Genomic DNA, 21,164 nt, shown 5'->3' with positions numbered 1-21,164 from the left:
GAATAAGAAGGTGGGGGGAAGTGGAGAGGTACAAGCTGGCAGTTGATAGGTGAAACCAGGTGAGAAAGGGGAGAAGATGGGTGGGTGGGGGAAAGAGGCTGAAGTGAGAAACTGGGAGGTGAGAAGTTGAAGAAGAAGGAATCTGGTAAGAGAGAAGAGCGGACCATGGGAGAAAGGGGAGGAGCAGGGTAGCGGAGAGATGTGAAAGGCAGGTGAGGAGAAGGTGTAAGAGAGGAGCCAGAATGGGGAAGGGAGGGAGTGAAGTTAAAAAAATCAATGATCATTGTGTCAGGTTGGAGGAATATCAGGAGTTGCTCCTCCAATCTGATAGTGGCCTTATTGTGACAATAGAGGAGGCCATGGTCCGACCTGTTGGAGTCGGAATGGGAAGTAGAATTAAAAATGGTTGGGCACTGGGAAATCTGACCTGTTGTGATGGATGCTGCCTGACACCCTGACCAGGGGAACCATCCTCTCCACATCCACCCTATCTAGTCCTTTCAACATTCAGTGCGTTTCAATGAGATCCCCACGCATTCTTCTAAATTCCAGTGAGTACAGGCCTAAAGCTGCAAAATGCTCCTCATATGTTAACCCCTTCATTCCTGGAATCATAATTGTGAATCTCCTCTGGATTCTCTCCAATGACAACACATCTGTTCTGAGATATGGAGCCCAAAACTGTTGACAATACATCAAGTGCAGCCTGACTAGTATCTTATAAAGCTTCAGCAATATCTCCTAGTTTTTATATTCTATTCCCTTTGAAATAAACCCCAACATTGCATTTGCCCTCTTTACCAGTATCTAAGGAGAGGAATAAACAGTCATTGTTTTGGGCCGAAATGCTTCACCATGTCTGGAAAGGATGGGAGAAGAAGCCAGAATAAGAAGGTGGGGGGAAGTGGAGAGGTACAAGCTGGCAGTTGATAGGTGAAACCAGGTGAGAAAGGGGAGAAGATGGGTGGGTGGGGGAAAGAGGCTGAAGTGAGAAACTGGGAGGTGAGAAGTTGAAGAAGAAGGAATCTGGTAAGAGAGAAGAGTGGACCATGTAAATTAATCTTCTGAGAGTCTTGCACGAAGACTCCCAAGTCCCTTTGCACCTCTGATGTCTGAACCTTCTCCCCATTTAGACGATAATCCGCACTATTGTTCCTTTTACCAAAATGCATTATCATACATTTCCCAACACTGTATTCCATCTGCCACTTTTTTGCCCATTCTTCCAATTTGTCTAAGTCCTGCTGCAATCACATTGGTTCCTCATCACTACCTACCCCTCCATGCATCTCATCAATTCCATTATCTAAATCACTGACAATGTGAAAAGTAGAGGTCACTATACTGACCCCTGAGGAACACTGCTAGTCACTAGCTGCCAACCAGAAAAGGCCCCTTTTATTCCCGCTCACTGCCTCCTGCCAGTACCTTTCCTGTAACACCATGGGATTTTATCTTATTAAGCAGCCTCATGTGTGGCACCTTATCAAACGCCTGCTGAAAATCCAAGTAAATGACATCCACTCTCTCTCCTTTGTCCTCCCTGCTTGTTACTTCCTCGAGGAACTCTTAACTGATTTGTTAGGCAAGATTTCCCCTTATAGAAACTGTGCTGACTTGGATTTATTTTAATATTAGACTCTAAGTACCCTGAAACCTCATCCTTAATAATGGACTCCAACACTGTCCCAACCACTGAGGTTAGGCTAACTATATAACCATATAACAATTACAGCACAGAAACAGGCCATCTCGGCCCTTCTAGTCCGTGCCGAACTCCTACTCTCACCTAATCCCACCGACCTGCACTCGGTCCATAACCCTCCATTCCCTTCCTGTCCATATATCTATCCAATTTAACTTTAAACGACAACATCGAACCTGCCTCAACCACTTCTGCTGGAAGCTCATTCCACACAGCTACCACTCTCTGAGTAAAGAAGTTCCCTCTCATGTTACCCCTAAACTTTTGTCCTTTAACTCTCAACTCATGTCCTCTTGTTTGAATCTCCCCCATTCTCAATGGAAAAGCCTATCCACGTCAACTCTATCAATCCCCCTCATAATTTTAAACACCTCTATCAAGTCCCCCCTCAACCTTCTACACGCCAAAGAATAAAGATCTAACTTGTTCAACCTTTCTCTGTAACTTAGGAGATGAAACCCAGGCAACATTTTAGTAAATCTCCTCTATACTCTCTCAATTTTATTGACATCTTTCCTATAATTCAGTGACCAGAACTGTACACAATACTCCAGATTTGGCCTTACCAATGCCTTATACCTGTTGAGGCCAGTTCATTGGCTATATTTAAGAGGGAGTTAGATATGGCCCTTGTGGCTAGGGGGATCAGAGGGTATGGAGGGAAGGCTGGTGCAGGGTTCTGAGCTGGATGATCAGCCATGATCATAATAAATGGCGGTGCAGGCTCGAAGGGCTGAATGGCCTACTCCTGCACCTATTTTCTATGTTTCTATGTTTCTATGTTTATACAATTTCAACATTACATCCCAACTCCTATACTCAATGCTCTAATTAATAAAGGCCAGCATACCAAAAGCTTTCTTCACCACCCTATCCACATGAGATTCCACCTCCAGGGAACTATGCACCATTATTCCTAGATCCCTCTGTTCTACAGCATTCTTCAACGCCCTACCATTTACCATGTATGTCCTATTTTGATTAGTCCTACCAAAATGTAGCATCTCACATTTTTCAGTATTAAACTCCATCTGCCATCTTTCAGCCCACTCTTCTAACTGGCCTAAATCTCTCTGCAAGCTTTGAAAACCTACTTCATTATCTACAACACCACCTATCTTAGTATCATCTGCATACTTACTAATCCAATTTACCACCCCATCATCCAGATTATTAATATATATGACAAACAACATTGGACCCAGTACAGATCCCTGAGGCACACCGCTACACACCGTCCTCCAATCTGACACACAGTTATCCACCACTACTCTCTGGCATCTCCCATCCAGCCACTGCTGAATCCATTTTACTACTTCGATATATTAATGCCTAACGATTGAACCTTCCTAACTAACCTTCCGTGTGGAACCTTGTCAAAGGCCTTACTGAAGTCCATATAGACAACATCCACCGCTTTACCCTTGTCAACTTTCCTAGTAACCTCATCAAAAAATTCAATCAGATTTGTCAAACATGACCTTCCATGCACAAATCCATGTTGACTGTTCCTAATTAGACCCTGTCTATCCAGATAATTATATATACCATCTCTAAGAATACTTCCCATCAATTTACTGTCACGTACCCCGTGACGGGGATTAAGAAACCAGCAGAAATAGAAACCACTTTGGAGTCCAGTATTGCTATAAGCTACTAATATTTATTAGTAACTACGCAATACAGTAATATCAATGTAAATAAATCACACAGGTTAGCAATGATTATATATAAAAGTAAGTGTGGAGTAAATATGTATGAAAACCAAGCTTCTTTACGTCTAGGGGTAAAAAGATACAGTCTTACAATGTTGAGTAAAGTTCAGTTCAGTTCGTGGTATTTAGTTGAGTAGTGATGGAGAGAGAGAGAGAGAGAGTGAGTTGAGTCTTCAGGTGAGCTGATGCCGTTGATCTTCTCGTCATCCTCCGAAATCCTTTACAAGTCACCGACTGTGACTTTAACCAGGGGGACCGGTTTTCCTGTGGTGGAGCTATCACCCCGGCAAGGGTGGACATACAGACAACCCCCCACCAGTCAACCCCTTCTCCTTCACTGTAATAGCAATTTGGATCAATCCGCCTGATCGATCCTCCAAAACCCACTTTCTCTGCGGGCACAGCAATGCTCATTCAGTGTCCAGATCATGTGTCTGAGGTCTGTATCATCTGACCTCCCATTTATTTCACCAGGCTGAGCGTCACCTGTCATTCAAAGAGTCCCTCCTTCCTTTGTCTGTAAAGGAATGCAAGCAGGCAACAAGTCCTTGGAAGTAATATCAATAACGTCCTGTTGGTCACCATAGCAACGTTCGAGCTGCTCAGTTTTTATCTCCAAAGTAAAACTCCAAAGTTAACTCCCATGTCAGTCCAACTTTATCATTGATGGTTTGTTTGGAAAGGACAGAGAGAATGTCTCTCTCTGTCTCTCTTCAAACAGTTAATAGGGGCACTCCTGGATCCCCTCACATTACCCGCCACTGACGTCAAACTCACAGGCCGATAATTGCTAGGTTTACTCTTAGAACCCTTTTTAAACAATGGAACCACATGAGCAATACGCCAATCCTCCAGCACCATCTCCGTTTCTAATGACATTTGAAATATTTCTGACAGAGCCCCTGCTATTTCCACACTAACTTCCCTCAAGGTCCTAGGGAATATCTTGTCTGGACCCGGAGACTTACCCACTTTTATATTCCTTAAAAGGGCCAGTACTTCCTCTTCTTTAATCGTCATACTTTCCATAACTACCCTTCTTGTTTTCTTTACCTTACACAATTCGATATCCTTTTCCTTGTGAATACCAAAGAAAAGAAATTGTTCAAAATCTCCCCCATCTCTTTCGGCTCCGCACATAGCCGTCCACTCTGATTCTCTAAGGGACCAATTTCATCACTGGCCTATAATTTCCTTTCTTTTGCCTTCTTCCCTTCTTCATGAGTTGAGTGACATTTGCAATTTTTCAGTCCTCCGGAACCATGCCAGAATCAAGTGATTCTTGAAAGATCATGACAACTTCCTCTCCCCATCCACTCTATCAAGGCCTTTCACTATTTGATAGGTTACAATGAGTCACCCATCATTCTTCTGAATTCCAGTGAATACAGCCCAGAGCCATCAAACACTCTTCATAAGAGAAGCCATTCAATCCTGGAATCATTTTTGTGAACCTCCTTTGAACCTTCTCCAGTTTCAGCCCATCCTTTCTAAGATCTCTAGTTATATATATATGCACCTAAGACTTTCGCAGCACAGTCCTGTAGATATTAGTGAAGCTGCATGTCAAATCAGAAAGTGGAGGGATCACCTGGTTAAGCTGGGTTTGCTACCTTGAATCTGTATTACCAGAAGATCTCTTTAGCAGTGTGGAAGAATAGAGGGATCTTGGGGTTCATGTCCATGGATCCCTTAAAGTTGCCATGCAGAGGAGATTTACCAGGATGCTTCCTGGATTAGAGAACATGTCTTATAAGGATAGTTTGAGTGAGCAAGGACTTTTTTCTTTGGAGCGATGGAGGATGAGAGGTGACTTGATAGAGGTGTACTAAATGATAGGAGGCATAGATTGAGCGGAAATCCAGAGACTTTTTCCAGGGAAGAATTGGCTAATATGTGGGGTTATAAATTTAAGGTGATTGGAATTAAGTACAAAGAAAGCGCTGAATACATCCAACTCCTTGCCAGGGGTAATGGTAGAGGCAGATATATTAGGGGCATTTAAGAATTCTTAGACAGGCACATGGATGATAGAAAAATGAAGGTCTATATAGTATGGAAGGAGTTAGATTGGCCTTAGAGTTGGTTAAAAGGTTGGCCCAACATTGTGGGGCAAAAGGCCTATATTGTGCCATGTTCTATGTTCAATGTCACCAAAGACCAGGATAGACGGATTCCGGAAGAAATACAAAGGTGACAGTGCAGCATTGTTAAAGGTTCTGTGGTTAACATAGTTTAGGCCAAATGGAACCAGTCAAAGGTAATTCTCACCAGTTAAATAGACAGAGATTAAAGACTAAAGATCAGCTTTATTTATCACATATACAGTACATTGAAACATAGAGTGAAATGCATAATTTTCATAAAATCAAATCAGCGAGGATTGTACTGGGCAGCGTGTCACCACACTTCTGGCGCCAACATAGCATGCCACAAATCACTAAGCCTAGCTATACCTCTTTGGAATGTGGGAGAAAACCAGAGCTTCTGGAGGAATCCCGCAACACACAGACACAATATACAAACACCCGACAAGTAGCAATGGAAATTGAACCCTGATCTTACAACTGGTGCTGTAGGAGCATTACGCTAACTGCCCGGCTACCATGCTGCCCCAAACTGAGAGGTCATGGAAGAGAATGCTATTCTATTCTAATAATACTTGATACAGAGATAACAGACAGGCAAAATGTTCACGCATAAAACCCGCTCCCGCTGTAAATTGTTGGATAATAGTCAGGAGCATACTCCTCCTTTCCTGAACCCCAACAACATGATCAATTGGAACCATGTGGCAACTTGGCTGACATTGAACAGGAAGGTGAAGATGACATTGACCTGTTTACCTCCTTCACATACTGCCAGCTAAGTCTACATGACCTAAGTTCAGCCAGAACATTGCTACCTGTATACTACCTCACATATTTCAGGTTATAATTGCTGCACGAACAATTTTGAAGCAGAACTTCCCTTATACCCACCTCACTGTTCACATCGCAGTCCATCTCACAGTCAGATGATGGCATGCACTGTGCAAAGTAAAGAGAAAAGGAAGTCAGTGTGTGGCTCTGGTGGTGTTTAGGTGACCCCCCACCCCCATTACTGTGTCACTGTGGTGACTGTCACTACCAGGTTCACCACCATATGTTAGCAAATCGCACCAAAATGGAGGCAAAGCCCCACGATGTAGGTCCTGCAACAAGAACTGTGAAAAGTGAAATGACAATAGGGAGGCAGAAGGAAGCTAACTTGCCATTCAGACTCAGAAACTGGACTCTAGCTGTATGTTTTTGCACACTGCACAATCAATTTCAATAACAATACTGCAAAGTAAAGTCATTGATTAATTACAAATTGTGTATTCCAGGCATTCACTGAACAATTGCAGAGGAGCCCATACCTGATTAGCTCATTACCTGCCTACTAACCTATCTCAGGTAGGTCTTTAAGAAGAATATTTATTTGTCACTGCATCTCTCCATCTCATTTACTCCTTCTCTCATCTCCCTGAACACCCCCAACCATAGCCCTCAAACAGCACTCCCAACTAAAGCTAAACACTAACCTTCACTATCTCTACCACAATCTTTCTACCAATCTCCAGGCCTGACTGAACCTGATCCTGGTCTCACCAATCCATCCAGACTCCCCCATCAGCTTATAGTGACCTCCAACACCACAACCTGACAACCCCTTCACCCTCCACCATCCCAAACCCGCTCTTAGATCCCTGTTGCCCTTCACCATTGATACTCAGCCCCTACAACTTCGCCCTCACAACTTTGCCAGGCCCTCCTCCCACATCAGATAAAAATGCGTGGGCCTGTTTAAAGAAAATACTTTTACACACACCAGGACTGTTCTGTTGTTACTGCATCTTTTCCTGGCTGTAAAATTTTGCAGTGGTACGCCCTCAACCAAACCTCTATGCACCTCCCATTTATAGTGCCCCCAAAGGTGCCATGTAAACTCTAGGCCACACTGCCCAATGGGGAGAGGCATCTCTAGGTTTAAAGAAAGTAAGAAGCATTAAAAGAATGGGGGATGTCCGTACCAGGATCACCATTAACTGAAGATGGCATTCAATTGAAGAGGAAATCGTTTCAGCATTAAATTGTCACAGATATATGGCAAGATAGGGGAGAGTGTCAGTACAAGGATGACCAAGTACACACACACACACACACACACACACACTGTCTCACATGTTCACATACACACTTACACTCATTCACACACACACTTACACACACACACACACACACACACACACACACACACACACACACACACACAGCTATCTATGACCATCACTAATGCAGTATACATTTGTGAGAGCAACACACAAAATACTGGAGGAACTCAGCAGGTCAGGCAGCATTTATGGACGGGAATAAACAACTGACATTGTGGGCCAGAGCCATTTATTAGGTCTAAAACATTGACTGTTTATTCCACTGCCTAGATGCTACCTGATTTACTGAGTTCCTCCAGCATTTTGTGTGTTGCTCTGAATTTCCAGCTTCTGCAGAATATCTTGTGTGCCATTCTTCTTACTGCAAGGGTAGGAGGACCCTGATGAAGGCTGCTAATAGGCCTCTGGACAGTAGCCAGGATGTGGTCTAAAAATTACAGTGGGAGATAGAAAAAGCATGCCAAAGAAAAACAATGTTACATTAGTCTGGGGGATTTCAATATGCAGATAGTTCTGGGAAATCAGGCTTTTTGGAGCAGCTTCTGGTTGCGCCTACTAGAGGATCAGCAATTGTGGACTGGGTGTTGTGTAATGAACCAGATATGATTTGGGAGCTTAAGATAAAGGAACCCGAAGGAAAGACTGAGCATAATATGGTAGACTTTTCCTGCAATTTGACAGAGAGGAGCTAAAGTCAGACATATCAGTATCACAGTGGAGTAAAGGGAATCACAGAGGCATGAGAGAGGAGCTGGCCAAAGTTGATTGGAAGGGAACAAGAGTAGGGATGATGGCAGAGCAGGATGGTTGGTGTTTCTGGGGCAATTCAGAGAGCACAGGATAAATACATCCCAAAGAAGGGGATGCATTCTAAAGACAGGATTATGCAACCATGTCTGACAAGGGAAGCCAAAGCCAACATAAAAGGAAAAGAAAGGGCATATAATAGAGCAAAAATTAGTGGGAAGTTGGAGGATTGAGAAGCTTTTAAAAACTAACAGAAGGCAACTGAAAAAAATCATGGGGGGGGTAAGATGAAATATAAAAGTAAACTAGCCAGTAATATCAAAAATGATACCAAATATTTTTTTCAGATATATAACGTGTAAAACAGAGGCAAGAGTAGATATTGGATCGCTGGAGAGATAGTAACGGGGGATAATGAAATGGCGGACAAATTGAATAAGTATTTTCCATCAACCTTCACTGTGGAAGAGACTAGCAGTATGCCAGAAGTTCGAGAGTGTCGGGGGCAAAAGTGAGTACTAGGAAGAAGGTGTTTGGGAAACTTAATGTTTTGTAGTTAGATAAGCCATCTGGACCTGATGGACTACAGCCCAAGGTTCTAAAAGAAACAGCTGAAGAGATTGTGGAGGCATTAGTTATGATCTTTCAAGAATCAAGATTCTGGCATGGTTCTGGAGGACTGGTAAATTGTAAATGCCACTCCACTCTTCAAGAAGGGAGGGAGGCCAACGAAAGGAAAATATAGGCCTGTTAGCCTGACCTCAGTGGTTGGGAAGATGTTGGAATCTATTGTTAAGGATGTTGTTTCAGGGTATTTGGAGGCACATAATAAAATAGTCTAAAGTCGGCATAGTTTCTGCAAGGGAACATCTTGCATGACAGATCTGTTGGAATTTGTTGAAGAAGTAACAAGCAAGGTAGATAAAAGATGTTGTATACTTGGATTTTCAGAAGGCCTTTGACAAGGTGCTGCACATGAGGCTGCTAAACAAGATAAGAGCCCAGGGTATCACAGGAAAGATACTAGTATGGATGGAGCATTGGCTGATTGGCAGGAGGCAAAGAGTGGGAATAAAAGGATCCTTTTTGGATTGGCTGCTGGTGACCAGTGGTGTTCCACAGGGGTCTGTGTTGAGACTGATTCTTTTTACATTTGGGTGATGAAATTGATGGATTGTGGCCAAGTTTGCAGGTGTTATGAAAATAGGTGGTGGGGCAGATAGTGTTGAGGAAGCAGAGAGGCTGCAGAAGGACTTAGACAGATTGGGAGAATGGGGAAAGATGTGGCAGATGGGATATGGTGTCAGGAAGTATATGGTCATGCACTTTGGCAGAGGGAATAGAAGTGTAGATTATTTTCTAAATAGGGAGAAAATTGAGAAATCAGAGCTGCAAGAGGACTTGGGAGTACTCATGCAGGATTCCCTTAAGGTTAACTTACAGATTGGGTCAGTGGTGAGGTAGGCAAATGCAATGTCAGCATTCATTTCAAGAAGATTTGAATATAAAAGCAACGATGTAATGCTGAGGCTGTACAAAGCAGAGGTTAGGCCTCACTTGGAGTAATTTTAGGCCCATATTTAAGAAAAGATGTGCTGACTTTGGAGAGGTTCAGAGGAGGCTCACGAGAATGATTCCAGGAAAGAAAGGATTACTATGGGCATCGATTAAAAGCCCTGGGCCTGTACTCACTGGAATTCAGAAAAAAAATGAGAGGGGATCTCATTGAAGTTAACAAATTTCATGTCATATGCCACATTCTGATTCTGAACCTATCGGACATTGAAAGGCCTAGATAGAGTGGATATGAAGGGGATGTTTCCTTTGGTGGGAAAGTCTAGGACCAGAGGGCACAGCCACAAAATAGAGGGACTCCCATTTCGAACAAAGATGAGGAGGAATTTCTTTAGCCAGAAGGTGGTGAATTTGTAGAACTTATTGCCACAGGCAACTGTAGAGGCCAGGTCACTAGGTACATTTAAGGTAGAGGTTGACAGATTCTTGATTAGTCAGGGTGTGAAAGGCTATGGAGAGAAGGCAGGAGAATGGGGTTGAGAGAGAAATGGATCAGCCATGATGAAATGGTGGAGCAGACTCAGTGGGCTGAATGGTCTAATTCTGTTCCTGTGTCTTATATCATCAAGGTTTAATAAGGACAGTGTGATTAGGAATTGCAGAGCAGATTCGATCGGCCGAATGGCCTAATATCTTGGTGTCTTTTCGAATAGAGTGCAGCACAAATCTCACATGATGTACATGAATGTTCCCCCCCCACACACACTCACACTAATATACAGACATATACATGCACACACACATACTCATACACACACACTCATATACACACATATACATGCACACACATATTCACATAGAAACCATAACCATAGAAACTACAGCACAGAAACAGGCCTTTTGGCCGTGCTGAACCATTTTCTGCCTAGTCCCACTGACCTGCACACAGACCATATCCCTCCATACACCTCCCATCCATGTATCTATCCAATTTATTCTTAAATGTTAAAAAAGAACCCGCATTTACCACCTCCTCTGGCAGCTCATTCCACACTCCCACCACTCACTGTGTGAAGAAGCCCCCCCAATGTTCCCTTTAAACTTTTCCCCCCTCACCCTTAACCTATGTCCTCTGGTTTTTTTCTCCCCTTGCCTCAGTGGAAAAAGCCTGCTTGCATTCACTCTATCTATACCCATCATAATTTTATATACCTCTATCAAATCTCCCCTCATTCTTCTACGCTCCAGGGAATAAAGTCCTAACCTATTCAACCTTTCTCTGTAACTGAGTTTCTCAAGTCCCGGCAACATCCTTGTAAACCTTCTCTGCACTCTTTCATCAACCTTATTTATATTCTTCCTGTAATTTGGTGACCAAAACTGAACACAATACTCCAGATTTGGCCTCACCAATGCCTTATACAACCTCATCATAACATTCCAGCTCTTATACTCAATACTTTGATTAATAAAGGCCAATGTACCAAAAGCTCTCTTTATGACTCTATCTACCTGTGATGCTACTTTTAGGGAATTTTGTATCTGTATTCCCAGATCCCTCTGTTCCACTGCACTCCTCAGTGCCTTATCATTAACCCTGTATGTTCTACCTTGGTTTGTCCTTCCAACGTGCAATACCTCACACTTGTCTGTATTAAACTCCATCTGCCATTTTTCAGCCCATTTTTCCAGCTGGTCCAAGTCCCTCTGCAGGCTCTGAAAACCTTCCTCACTGTCTACTACACCTCCAATCTTTGTATCATCAGCAAATTTGCTGATCCAATTTACCACATTATCATCCAGATCATTGATATAGATCACAAATAACAATGGACCCAGCACTGATCCCTGTGGCGCACCACTAGTCACAGGCCTCCACTCGGAGAAGCAATTCTCTACTACCACTCTTTGGCTTCTTCCATTGAGCCAATGTCTAATCCAATTTACCACCTCTCCATGTATACCTAGCGACTGAATTTTCCTAACTAACCTCCCATGCAGGACCTTGTCAAAGGCCTTACTGAAGTCCATGTAGACAATATCCACTGCCTTCCCTTCATCCACTTTCCTGGTAACCTCCTCGAAAAACTCCAATAGATTGGTCAAACATGACCTACCACGCACAAAGCCATGTTGACTCTCCCTAATAAGTCCCTGTCTATCCAAATGCTTGTAGATTCTGTCTCCTAGTACTCCCTCCAATAACTTACCTACTACCGACGTTAAACTTACTAGCCTATAATTTCCCGGATTACTTTTTGATCCTTTTTTAAACAACGGAACAACATGAGCCACTCTTCAATCCTCCGGCACCTCACCTGTAGACAGCGACATTTGAAATATTTCTGCCAGGACCCCTGCAATTTCAACACTAGTCTCCTTCAAGGTCCGAGAGAACACCCTGTCAGGTCCCGGGGATTTATCCACTTTAATTTTCCTCAAGACAGCAAGGACCTCCTCCTTTTCGATCTGTACAGTTTCCATGATCTCACTGCTTGATTCCCTCAATTCCATAGACTTCATGCCAGTTTCCTTAGTAAATACAGACGCAAAAAACCTATTTAAGATCTCCCCCATTTCCTTTGGTTCCGCACATAGCCGACCACTCTGATCTTCAAGAGGACCAATTTTATCCCTTACAATCCTTTTGCTCTTAATATACCTGTAAAAGCTCTTTGGATTATCCTTCACTTTGACTGCCAAGGCAACCTCATGTCTTCTTTTAGCCCTCCTGATTTCTTTCTTGAGTATTTTCTTGCACTTCTTATACTCCTCAAGCACCTTATTTACTCCCTGTTTCCTATACATGTCATACAACTCCCTCTTCTTCTTTATCAGAGTTGCAATATCCCTTGAGAACCAAGGGTCCTTATTCCTATTCACTTTGCACATACACACACACTCACTCATACACACACACGCACTCTCGTAAACACACACACTCATATACACACATATACACGCACACACATACTCACATACACACATACTCATACACACACACACACACACACACACACACACACACACACCCCCACCCTCATCCAATGATAGAGTAGTGTGCCAGTTCCATGATATCACTGTTCTAGAACAGGGTGCCCACATGATGATATCGTTGATGGTTTTGCTGTTCTAGAACAGCACCCCCCCTGTAAAACGGCATCACCGCTGTTTTTGCTGTCCTAGAACGGGGGTTGGGATGCCTCTGTGTAAAGTACAAGCAATGTGTAGCTCTGACATGAATAAAGAACTTTGCTCAGGGTTTTACCTTCCTTGGCTCCACCTGGTCTCGGTTCGTCTGGTTACTGGCAAGGATTTTAAATTTTGAGACCCATGCTTCATAGTCCAGTTTCACTCCAACCACTGAGAAAAACAGAATGAGTAGGATAATATTGAATAAGGGATGTGATTCTGCAAAGTCAGAAAACCGTGAGGAAGTGAGTGGATGTGAACATTTGCACCATTATGAGATCTTACTTCCAGCTCTATGACATTGGCTGACCATAAATCTCACACCATTGGCTGCCGAACCCTCGTTTGTTTCCATAGACGATTATACTGACATGATCTGGACTACTGCCCCAAAGTATGTCCTCTGTAACTTGAGGTAATTGAACCCCTTCTGCAGTGTTCTAACTTGGAGAAAGACATATAGGATACTGAGTTCAAGCCAGTAGACAGTGATACATTGGAACATATTAAAAGGAGAGGGGTGTTGGACGTCCTGAAATACAAAAAGGTAAATAAATTCCTGGGGTCTGACAAAGTGTGAGAAGCAAGAGAGGGCATGGCTGGGCCATGGAAGAAACTTCTGTAACTTGTTAGCTGAAGTCAGGTACCAGAAGACTAGAATGTAGGTAATATTGTGCCTTTTATTTAATCTGTTTAGTTATGATTATATTAATTACAGTTATTTATTATATAACATTATATAAATGAATTATAAATATAAACAGTAGATACATAAATTAATTATAAATATAAACTATAGTTTTAACATTTATATATTTATTTTTATGATATTTAATAATTATAATTGATTTATAATTATAATTACATTATAAATCAGTTATTTATTTGTGTCTTCATTTAGGAAGCACAGCAACCACAGGCTGGTGGTGAACCTGCATTAGTAAGTCCAGGGTTTATGTAGGGGGGCCTTGGGGATTCACAAGTCATAGAATAACACAGCACAGAAACAGGGCCTTTGGACCAGCTGGCTTATACCAATCACAGCATCCTCCCTGCTAGTCCCAGTTGCCCATGTTCATCACCCAACCTTCCAAGACACCACCCAAATAACTCTTAAATGTTGCAATTATACTGGCCTTAACAACTTCCTCTGGCAGCTCATTCCAGGTACTCACTATCCTCTGTGTAAACAAGTTGCCATATAGGTCTCTGAAATCGCTCCCCATGTAATTGTAGTCTCTAGGTTTGGACTGGGGAAAAGATTACAACTGTCCAACATATCCATAAGACCTCAAGTTATAGGAACAGAATCCATACTCCATATATTCATCCCCTTCATGATTTTATAAACTTCTATAAGGCCATTCCCCATTCTCCTACACTCTAAGGAATAAAGGCCCAGTGTGGGCAACTTCTTGTAGCATCCTTGTAGATCTCTTCTGCACCATCTCCAGCTTGACAATGTCTTTCCTATAAAAGGTGAATAGAACTGATCACAATACTTCGTGCAACCTCAGTAGTGACTTATATAATTGTTACATAATGTCCCTACTCCTAAATTTGATCTCCTAACTGATGAAGGGCAGCATGCTAAGTGCCTCTGCACCATCCTGCCTTCCTGGCAGGCTCTTTCAGCAAACTATACACTTGTACTCCCAGGTCTCTCTGTTCCACAGCGTTCACCAGCACCCGGCCATCGATGGTATAAGTCCTATCTTGGTTTGAATGTCTATACTAAAGTCAGTATAGACAACATCCACTTATTGATCCTCTTCAAAAAACTTCAAAGGCTTCATCAGACATGATCTCGCACACATAAAATCATGCTGATTATTTCTGATCAGACCTTGACCAACCAAGTGATGGTAGATCATGTCCCTCTGATTTCTCTCCTGTAACTTCCCTACAGTTGAAGTCAGGATCACCAGTCCCATAGTTCCTTGCTACCCACTTAAACAATGGAACAAAATTAGCCGCCCTCCAGTCTTTTGGACCTTTGTCAATTACTAATGACCAAACAAGTATCTGTACAAGTATCTCTACAATTTCTTTCTATGTTTAATGTTCTTGATTTTTTAAAACATATTTAAGCCCAATTTCTCCTCACATGATTTTAAATTAATTATAATAGCACTGTGAAATACCCTGGGATGATTTATTGCAGAAAAGGTCGGAATTAGATACTTGTTTTTGATGGTGAGATGATGTGTGAACTGAACTGACGTACCTGCAGGTTTCAGGGATTTCCCATAGATGTCAAGATTCACAGCAGCACTCACGAGAATCCCAGTGCTACCGTTTAGCACGTCCATCCCCAACATGGTGTTAGCTGAGGATCAATCGGAACACACAGTTACACAGTTACAATTTGTCCACATTGGGATGTAACTGGTCGGGATCAGCAATGAAATGGAACAGTCACAGGGAGATCGAAAGTATATGGACAAATGTGTGGTAGTAACAAATGTGTGAAAGTAACAAGATAACTAATGTCAGGGTAGAAATGTCAGATACTTGGGGCATGAGGTCAAAGAAAAGGTTTAAAGAAGATTTATGAGGTGTACTTTTTCCTGCCTGGAACGCACTGGCAGAGGAAGTAGTGGAAGCAGGAATGATTCCTCGCAGATTTCGAGCGGCGTTTAGACAGGGACCGGTATTTATTCCAGGTGTCCCACATCTACAGTTTGCTTTGCATTTTGATTACAGGAGAGATGTGAAAATACAAAAGAGATTTTCATGGATGTTGGGCAGAATTGGAAAATTGCACAATGGGGAAAGATTGGAGAAAATGGAGATTTTTTTCCCTTGTAGATTAGAGGAGGCTATTGAGAGACTTAATGGGCTAGAGACATACAGCTCAAAAAGCCCTGCAACCATGAGCTCATACCAACAATCAAGCACCCTATATTTGTTACGTGAATCCTACACCAAACCTAATTTATTCTCTCCACATTTCCACCAACTCCTCCACCCAAGAGACCGCTTGAGACTGACTGTAGACCTTATACGAAGACCCCTTTGAGAATAATGACAGATCTCACATTGAGACTCCGTGACTGACAATAAATCTCCCACCTAGACTCCACGAGAATGACTATAGAGTTCTTACCGGGACCATCTTAAAAATGACTATCCATCTCGCACTGAGATGCCAAGACTGAGATACCAATACTGAGATACCAATACCGGGATACCATTACTGAGATACCAATACTGGGATAGCTTGAGATTTCTTATACCAAAACCCATTGATATCAATGATCCTTTCTCATTCAGAGATCCCGGAGACAGACTATGAATTCACACTAAGACCTCTAATATTGAATATAGATTTCACACTGAGATTTTTTGAAACTTACTGTAGCCCTTGGACACAGACCCATCAATGTTATCGATCCCACATGCTGACCTCTCAAGGTAGTTAGATTTTCTGGGACTTTCTACTAATATCACACTGGGCTACGTGGGACCACCTATTAATCCTACATCCTATGGGACCCTTTATTATTCTAACACATTGTTGAATCCTTTATCAACAACACCATGAAATGCGGTGGAATCTTTAATTTATTCACCTATTCTGAGTCTATTGAAGTCTTTGTTGAACCTTATATCAGTACCAAACCAAGATTCTGTGGGATATCAATAACACAGTGCTGGTCTCTGTGGGATCCTCTATTAATTTCATCATCTATTGTTCAGACACCGAGATTAATGAATGTTCCATTAATGCACTCCACTGGAACCCCCTCATGACATCTCATTGTCATAGAATCAGACAGTATTTGCTCCATCGTGTCCAAGATGACCTATTTATACTAATCCTGTTTACGAGTACTTGGTCAGTTGCCTTCCATGCAAAAACAGTTCAAGTGCACATTAAATACTTCTTATGTGTAGTGAAATCTCTGCTTTAATCTCCCTCTCAGGCAGTGGGTTCCAAACTCTAATTATGCTCTGGCTGAAAAATTCTTCCTTATGTTCCTCTAAACCTCTTCACCCGAACCTAAACCTCTGTCCTTTTGTTTTATGACATGCCTGTTATGTGGAAAAATGTCCTACAATCCACCTATCTAATGTCCCGTCTAATGCTGTATGCCTTGGTCTTGTCACTCCTCAGCCCTCTTCTCCAAATCAGTTCTCTCTCCTCATAAAAGCTGCAGGCTAGGCAATGTCTTGGTGAATCTGCTCCATTTCTTCTCCAATACAATCACCTTCTTAATATCTGAATATTTCCACAGCAGGTTGGTGTAGATCCTTCGATCTCAAAGTGATTGAAATATGATTGAAAAAATAGCCACGTCACTGTATGAGCTAATTTGAAATGTCTGGTTGGCCTTTGAAGAGCTTTGGAGACATTGATAACATTGTTTGCAGGTCAATATTGAATGATTTGCAAAGTCCTCATTAAAAATAAAATAAAAACAGAACCCTCTAATAATTCCCCCATCTGAATTTCTGTTATTAATCTCACGTTGCAATGTTGTGCGATCCTTCATGAAACACCCTATTTAAGTCATTGTGAGCCCTGATTACGCTAAGACTACTGGAATCTTTGTCAACCCACTTGTGGGACCTCTATTAATCACACACTATTGGACTATTAATTCCACTCAACTCTGTGTGGGATTTTCAGGTTAAAACTTATAGAAACCTTTAAAATAACCACTCCAATTTATTCTCTGTGGGTTGCTGTATTAATCCCTGAACAAGTCTCTGTTGGACCTTCTAAAAATGGAATTCTTTAATAAAGCCCCTCAAAGAATCTTGTGTAGGATCCCTTATTAACCCCCATTTGAACCTATGTTGGACCCTCCAATTCTACTATATGGGCCTCTGCATTAAACTTAGAATAGAACAATGTGAGATCCATAATCATTTCAGATTGACTTTCTGTGGACCCTCTGTTAATCTTGCTCTAAGATGCTGTGGAAGCCTCAATCAATCCCAGCAGAGACTCTGGAACTTCCTATTACCCTCTGTTATCTCCAAGCTGAAAGCTAATCTATTAATGCACCAATCAGGGCCCTTTCAAAGCATCAAGTATATTCTACCAATTCACTGTTGAACCTTCAATTAACATACATTACTTAAAGTGGAAGAACGCTATGTTAATGGAATCAATTCATGTCAAATGTATGGGTTGGCCTTTGAGGAGTTTCAGAGATACTGATAACAATGTCGTCAGGTGAATAACAAATGATTTGCAAACTCCTCATTAAAAATAAAATGTAAACATTGAGCTTGGTATCTCCTTAGGACACATACGTTCCCTATACGGTGCACTGAAGATGAAACCAGTGTTGTCTAAGCTTCGCCTGTAATAGCTTGCACTGAAAGGCTCTGGGTCTTCAATCCAATCTTCAGCAGCCCTGTAAACACACATAACTCAGTGCTAGGTAAGGTGTTTCTACTGTCTACATTATGTATGTTTCAAGAATCCCAGCTAAGAAGGACAGAGAACCTAAGAAAATTTATGACATGGGGAAGGTGTTTGATTTAACGTGCCTAGATCACCCCGAGTCTTGTCCATTATGGTTGTGACCATGCAGTATCACAGAAACCTTGTACATACCTGAGAACACAGTGGGTCAGGTAGCATCTGGAGGGAAATGCACAATTGATTTTTTGGATTGGGACCCTTCATCTAGACTAGTCACTCTCCACACCTCCTTCCCTTCATTCCATGCTCCACCTTCCTCTCCTGTCAGATTCCACCAGCTTCAGCCCTTTGCCACTTCCACCTCTCATTCCCACTCTTTTCCCTCCTTACTAACTTTCTGCCCGTTATGCCGCTGGCATTTAGGGCAGCAATGAAGATCCTCCATCTCTGTCCAGATTGTTGCACACAGATATAGAAAGTTTCTTCATTGCTGTTCCCCAGACAATTTTTTTTGGCCAGTCAGGTTGTTAGCCCTGAGCTGAACCCCCAAACTGGAGGACTGGTGGACCACTTTTAGTCTGGTCTCTACCTTTTCACCTGTTTGGCATAGGTGACCTACCAAGTGCCAAAGCAGAAAGCTCTGACTCCAGCCAACATAGCTGTCTGGGTCATTGAGGCATGTAAGTCTCCAAACCCTATGACAAGGTAGTGGCCCTCTTTCTGCATATCAGCTCCTCAACTGGATCCACCCCTTGCCTCCACCTCTTTATACTATTTCCCTTTTATCTGCAGACCAAACCATCCTCCATCTCCCTCCATGGAAACTACCTGACCTTTGATGTCCTCCAGGACTTTGTGTGTGTGATGACAGAAGGCTTATAATGCACCACTGAAATTCAAGACAAAGGAGCTCATTTTGAAATTTAAAATGAGTGAACTATCAATGCAGCATATTGCAGAGACCCCCACTCTATCAATGAGAGAATGTGGATAAATCTTTTAAACAATACACATAGAATGCTTTAGGAACTCAGCAAGCCAGGCAGCATCTATGGAAAAGAGTAAACAGTCACCATCTTGGGTTGAGGTCCTTCATCAGGATTCGCCTCAGCCTGAAACATCGCCTGTATTCTTTTCCATAGATGCTGCCTGGCCTGCTGAGTTCCTCCTGCATTTTGTGTGTGTTGCTTGGATTTCCAGCATCCACAGAGTTTCTCTTGTTTGGGCAAATCTTTTACTCCAGATGCTTTTAAAGAGTTCTGAAAATATCCCAACACCTTACCCAGAGTCTCCCTCTGAGTCAACACATCCAAACACCCAACTTGATAAAAAACATGAAATGATCCAACTACTAACTGAGAACTTATTTTTAGTTTTCCACAGTTCCTTTAACTTGCTTTGGAAGTTGTACTTGAGACGTGAAAGAAAGGGAGAGATTTGGGCATTAGTCATCATAATTTGGAAGGGGCAGTGTAGTTCGAAGAGATATTGTAAGTTCATGGGACAGTGCCATTCGAAGAGAAAGTCTAATTCCAAGATAGATGGCAACACCGGGGCAATCTGATTCTTACAAGCAGCTTAATTAGACAAAGGAGAGTCAGTGGATGTTCAGAAGGTCTTTGACAAGGTGCCACACATAAGACTGCTTAACCAAAATAAGAGCCTATGGTATTACGAGAAAGGTACTAAAAAGGAGATTGATTGGCTGATTGGCAGGAGGCATAGAGTGAGAATAAAGGTAGCCTTTTCTGGTTGCCTGCCAGTGACTAGTGGAGTGCTGCAGGGGTTGGTGTTGGGACCGCTTCTTTTCATGTCGTATGTCAATGATTTGGATGAAGGAATTGATGGCTTTGTGAGCAGGTTTACAGACGATATTAAGATAGGTGGAAGGGTTGAAGAAGCAGGGAGTCTGTACAAGGACTTCAACAGATTGGGCGAATGGGCAAAGAAGTGGCAGATGGAATAGGAGGTGATAATGAGCCTGACTCTGAATCTGACAGCACTATTGAATAGCCCTAAGTGCTCATGTTGTGCGGCTAGCCACCTGTCTCTGCTGTCATCTAAGATTTTACCATGTTCAGTAAAGTTTGGTCAGTGTGTTGTGGAGCATCAGTGTATTGTAACTATGGAGGTCAGTGTGCTGAATTTCTGAGCAATTGTGCTTTTCCAAAGGTCATTTTCTGTCTTGGTGAACTTTTTACACAGAGTCCATTTACGTAATGATTGGCATTTGGTATGTATGTTGCAATCTGAACTGTTGATTTTGAATACGTGTATTCATAATAAGCATTTGGAGTCTAAGTTCAGGACATTAAGCAACCTGGAATCAGACCCTGGAGCACTGGTAAGCATACAATTACTAGATAATCATTAAACACCTCACAGCTCTTAGGCATGAAAGGAATGGAATTGCCCTCATATACCCAGGTCTGTCTGTGCCTAACTCCTGACCCTCCAATATAATGGACTATTGGTCCGTGAGTTGGCAGAAGAGGCTGCTCGTTTGTGGTGGTAGAGGAAGATGCACTATGTTTTCTTAAAAACTTTTTTTAAAAAAATGCACGAATGATAGAAAAATGGAGGGCTATATGGGAGGGAAGCGTTAGAATGATCTTTGAGTAAGTTAAAAGGTTGCCACAACATTGTGGGCTGAAGGGCCTGGACTGTGCTGTAATGTTCTATGTTCTATCTTCTGTTTCACAGTCAAATTGT

The 21,164-nt window shown here is 42.3% G+C and overlaps 1 protein-coding gene across 8 annotated transcripts in view; it reads right to left on the bottom strand.

The window, feature by feature from the left end:
- LOC140211181 (voltage-dependent calcium channel subunit alpha-2/delta-2-like) overlaps positions 1-21,164 on the bottom strand; it is a 1,200,890-nt gene that overhangs the window by 55,328 nt on the left and 1,124,398 nt on the right. For all 8 annotated transcript variants that reach the window (XM_072280736.1, XM_072280740.1, XM_072280737.1 and 5 more), the window contains 4 exons: positions 18,338-18,441; positions 15,297-15,398; positions 13,146-13,240; positions 6,402-6,449 (listed from right to left, as the gene is read on the bottom strand). In XM_072280736.1, the coding sequence (XP_072136837.1) occupies positions 6,402-6,449; positions 13,146-13,240; positions 15,297-15,398; positions 18,338-18,441 (349 nt within the window). The remainder of the gene's footprint in view (positions 1-6,401; positions 6,450-13,145; positions 13,241-15,296; positions 15,399-18,337; positions 18,442-21,164) is intronic.

Source organism: Mobula birostris, chromosome 16 (assembly GCF_030028105.1).
Source record: "Mobula birostris isolate sMobBir1 chromosome 16, sMobBir1.hap1, whole genome shotgun sequence".
Lineage (NCBI taxonomy): Eukaryota > Metazoa > Chordata > Chondrichthyes > Myliobatiformes > Myliobatidae > Mobula > Mobula birostris.
The sequence above is the reverse complement of the archived record's forward strand: the minus strand, read 5'-3'. Positions and strand labels throughout refer to the sequence as shown.